Source organism: Thamnophis elegans, chromosome Z, assembly GCF_009769535.1.
Source record: "Thamnophis elegans isolate rThaEle1 chromosome Z, rThaEle1.pri, whole genome shotgun sequence".
Classification (NCBI taxonomy): domain Eukaryota; kingdom Metazoa; phylum Chordata; class Lepidosauria; order Squamata; family Colubridae; genus Thamnophis; species Thamnophis elegans.
In genome coordinates, this window is record NC_045558.1 from 5820917 (window position 1) to 5825397 (window position 4481).

The 4481-nt window shown below is 58.8% G+C and overlaps 1 protein-coding gene across 1 annotated transcript; it reads left to right on the plus strand.

The window, feature by feature from the left end:
* Nucleotides 1-603: 603 nt before the first annotated feature.
* Nucleotides 604-3975, plus strand: LOC116520643 (uncharacterized protein K02A2.6-like; the record flags this gene model as incomplete). Its single annotated transcript, XM_032234922.1, has 4 exons — nt 604-1008; nt 1570-2311; nt 2888-3843; nt 3946-3975. Coding segments are annotated over exons 1-4 (2133 nt in total), but the record flags the coding sequence as incomplete, so codon positions are not given.
* Nucleotides 3976-4481: the final 506 nt, after the last annotated feature.

Sequence of the window (4481 nt, forward strand, 5' to 3'; positions counted from 1 at the left end):
GACGCGGAGGAGGCTGTTGCCGGCCGAACGACAGTTTGGATTGGACCAGGGACTTGACAGCTGTTGCTGCCCAAGTTCCGGGTTCCTATTGGCCGCCTTGTTCATATATATAGTTTGGCGCGCACCGCGGTTCCTCGAATCGCTGTCATACTTTACCAGTTAATAAAGAAGTAGTTGTTGTTCACTCTGTGGTCGCATCCCTCCTTCAGTCCTCAAAACTGGCGACGAGGATGGGATTTGCGATTCCGCGACGCTAGGGTGAAAAGAGAGAGACAAGCAGTTAGCTGCTGCCTGTGTAGACCGGCAACGGATACTGCCTGGAAGGAGGAAAAAAATTTTTTGTGTCTTCTCATCGTCTCTCCCTTCACTGCTGTCAACATGACGTCTGCTCTGCCTCCCTTTGCCCCCTTTGGTTCTGCCGGAGAATCATGGGAGGGTTTTATGGAGAGGTTTGAGTGTTATTTGATTGCTTCAAAGAATCAAGCTCAGACCGAGGAAGAAAAGTGCAGCTTCTTCCTCTCCTGCTGCGAACCGTCAATGTTCGCGTCTGCCAGAGCCCTGGCCGCCCCAAGGCCGGCGTACAAGCTGGGGTGGGACGAGCTTATGGCTAGACTTAAAAACCATTACGCTCCCACCCCCTCTGTCATCGCACGCCGTTTTGCTTTCCGCCGGCGGGTCGAGAAACAAAATGAGTCGATAAGCCAATTTTTGGAAGCTTTGCGGATGGTGGCCGCGCAGTGTGAATTTTCAAATCTGGAGGAGAACTTAGTGGAACAGTTCGTCTGCGGGGTCCGCGATGTCAACCTGCGGAGCCGCATGTTCCGGAACCACCGCATCACCCTGCTTCAGGCCGTGGAGACTGCCAGGGCAGCAGAACTGTCAGAGCAGTCCACGGCCGATATTGAGCGGTTGCAGCTATCTGCGCCTGAGCGGCCACCTCCAGAAGCGTCAACTCAAGCCCACATGGTTGAGGACGACCTGCCGTTTGATGACCCAGAGGAAGATTTGGTAGCACAAATGAGAACTCAGCCTAAGCGGAAGCCGAAACCACAGCCAGCGGCGCAACCGGCATCCATGGTGCCCTGCCGGGGATGCGGAGGCCGCCACAAACGCCCGGCCTGCCCATTCCTCAATGCCATTTGCCTCAGATGCAAAGGGGAAGGCCACCTAGCAAAAGTCTGCAGGGCTCTACTGCCAGCACCCTCGTTCTTGCAGTCTTCCAGCCGTTCCCAGGCGCAGCCGCGCCGCCAGCAGCAGCGGCCCGCGCGGCGGGCTGAAGATTGCTATTCCACCTGTCAACCTAGCAGTTCTGACAGTGCGGCGACCCAAGCCGCTGCAGGAGCCCGGAAAGTCTCAGCCTCCGTCCAGCTGGAAGGTCAGCCTTGCCGGATGGAGGTGGACTCCGGCTCTTCACGGTCCCTCCTGCCCTGGTCCCTTTTCTCTAAGCTCTGCCCTAAAGTGCCCCAGAGCCACTTGGTGCCGTCTGAGGTTTCCCTGAGGGATTATCAAGGGAGGTTGATTCCTACTTTGGGATCCTTCCCTATCTCAGTGCGCTATGGCCCATTCCAGGGGAAACTGCCCATTCTAATTGTCAGGGACGACCTGCCGGCCCTTTTGGGCCTGGATTGGTTCCCAGCCCTGGGATTGTCTATAGGAGGGGTCCACCGGGTTGTCCCCTCTTCCATCGAAGACATATTAAGAGACTTTGCCGACGTCTTCGATGGCCAGTTGGGTTGTTACAAGGGCACCCCCATCTCTTTAAGTTTAGACCCTCAGGTTGCTCCCATTAGGCTGAAAGCCCGTAGGGTGCCTTTTGCCTTAAGGGCCAAGGTTGACGCCGAACTGGATAAGTTGTTGGCGCAGGGAGTCATCGAGCCCGTTGATCATTCTCCTTGGGAGACACCCATTGTCCTCCCAATCAAACCAGACGGGTCGGTGAGGATCTGCGCCGACTACAAGTCGACGATCAACTTGGCCCTTCAGGCAAACCCCTATCCAGTCCCTGTAGTGCAACACCTGCTCCACTCCCTGGGGCAGGGTTGCACATTCGCCAAACTGGATATGGCGCAGGCCTATCAACAGCTCCCGGTGGATGACGATGCGGCGGCTGCCCAAACCATCGTCACCCATCGTGGGGCTTTCCGTTGTCGCCGCCTTCAATTCGGCGTTTCCGTGGCCCCGGGGATCTTCCAAAGCCTCATGGAGCGGCTGCTCCATGGGCTACCGGGCGTCGTTCCATATTTTGATGATGTTCTGATCGCTGCTACCAGCCGCTCAGAACTCATCGAAGTACTCCGGAAGGTCCTCAGTCGTTTCAGGGGCGCGGGCCTAAAACTTAAACGCAGCAAATGCTCGTTTGCTGTTCCTAAGGTGGAATTCTTGGGCTTCATGATTGACGCCCAAGGCATCCACCCCACGCCTTCAAAAGTGGCAGCCATTAGGAACACCCCGGCACCCTCCTCCAAGGCGGAGCTGCAGGCGTTCCTAGGGCTCCTGAATTTCTACGCCCCCTTCATACCGCACAAGGCGTCACTAGCCGAGCCGCTGCATCGGTTGCTCGAACAATCCGCGGCCTGGCGCTGGGGGAGCCGCGAAGCACATGCGTTCGCGGCTGTCAAAGAGACTCTGACGTCAGCGGCAGTCCTGATTCAGTACAATTACAGGATGCCACTGACGTTAGCGTGTGACGCCTCCCCTTATGGAGTCAGGGCCGTCCTGAGCCATGTCCTCCCGAATGGCTCGGAGGCCCCTGTGGCCTATTATTCCCGGACACTCTCCTCAGCGGAGCGAAATTACAGCCAGATCGACAAGGAGGCTCTGGCTGCAGTGTCCGGGATTAAGAGGTTCCATGACTACCTCTATGGTCGGCCTTTCACTCTTGTCACCGACCACAAGCCACTCCTTGGGCTTCTGGCAGGCGACAAGCCGACCCCCCCCATCCTCTCCCCCCGCATGACGAGATGGACGGAGTTCCTCGTAGCGTACTCGTACACGCTGCAGTACCGTCCGGGCAAGCAGCTGGGGCACGCTGATGCCCTAAGCCGCTGCCCACTGCCGGAGACCGATACCGCCCAGGTGCCCAGTCTCTCCATCCTTTCCATCGCGTCTTCCGGCTTCCCCATTTCTGCCACGGATGTTGCAGCCTGCACTAAGGCCGATCCGATCCTCTCCCAGGTTGCTTCCTGGGTCTTGAGGGGATGGCCCACTGAGAAGGTGGCAGAGGGCTTTCGGCCCTTTAAAACTCGACAAGCGGAGCTCTCCCTCCACGGGGGGTGCATCGTTTGGGGGGATCGAGTAGTGATCCCTACAGCTCTTCGGCCACAAGTACTATCCCTGCTCCATAAGGATCACCCGGGCATAGCGCGAATGAAGGCATTAGCCCGTAGCTATGTCTGGTGGCCCTTGTTGGATTCAGAGATAGCGGCCTATGTAGGCCGCTGCACCCCGTGTCAACAGTCAAGGCCAAATCCCCCCGCCGGGCCTGCTCGCGAGTGGGAGGCTCCGAGAGGCCCATGGTCACGCCTCCACCTGGATTTCGCTGGTCCCTTCCACGGCCAGAATTTCTTGATAGTGGTGGACGCCTACTCCCGCTGCGTGGAGCTGGTCCTGATGGGCTCCACCACAGCTGAGAGTACGGTCCGGGCCTTGAGAAGGCTATTCGCAACACATGGGTTGCCGGACCTCGTAGTTTCGGACAATGGGCCTCAATTCATGTCCACCACGTTTCAGGAATTTCTGGCCGAGCAAGGGATCCGGCATGCGCCCATAGCCCCGTACCACCCGGCCAGCAATGGCCGGGCGGAGCGGGCGGTCCGCTCAGCGAAGGAGGCCCTGGGCCGCATGGACCGGGGCGACTGGCAGGAGAAAGTGGCGGCTTACCTGCTAAGCCAACATTCCACTCCCTGCCCTACAACCAACCGAAGCCCCTCGGAGCTCTTGATGGGCCGGCGTCTGCGGACTCCCCTGGACCGGCTACACCCGTTGTATTCAGGGGATCAGCCGAGCAACCTGGGGGTTACCCCTCCCCGTTCGTTTAAACTGGGGGACACAGTATGGGCCCGAGCATTTTCTGGGCCAACGAAATGGGTTCCGGCCACTGTAACCGCCCTGATAGGCCCCTGTTCTTTTAGGGTCGGATTGGCTGATGGATCCCAATGGAGGCGCCACCTGGATCAACTAAGGAGGCGCCTCCCGCCACCGGCCGACAGCCCGGACCCAGCTGAAGGCAACACCACCCTTCCGGGGTTGCAAGTTGAGGCCTTTGCCACACCAGGCCTCTCCTATCAGTCACCAGAAGCTCAATCCGAAGAGTCGAATCCGCGGGCCTTCATCACACCAGGCCCGGCCTACCCGAGCGCCCCCTGCAGGGGACTCCAACAGAACGCTCAAGCCGCCGCAGAACAGGCCCCACCTTTAGCTACATCTCTTCCCAGTGACACTCCTCCCAGACCGGACTCCACTGTTCAGAACACGCCTCCACG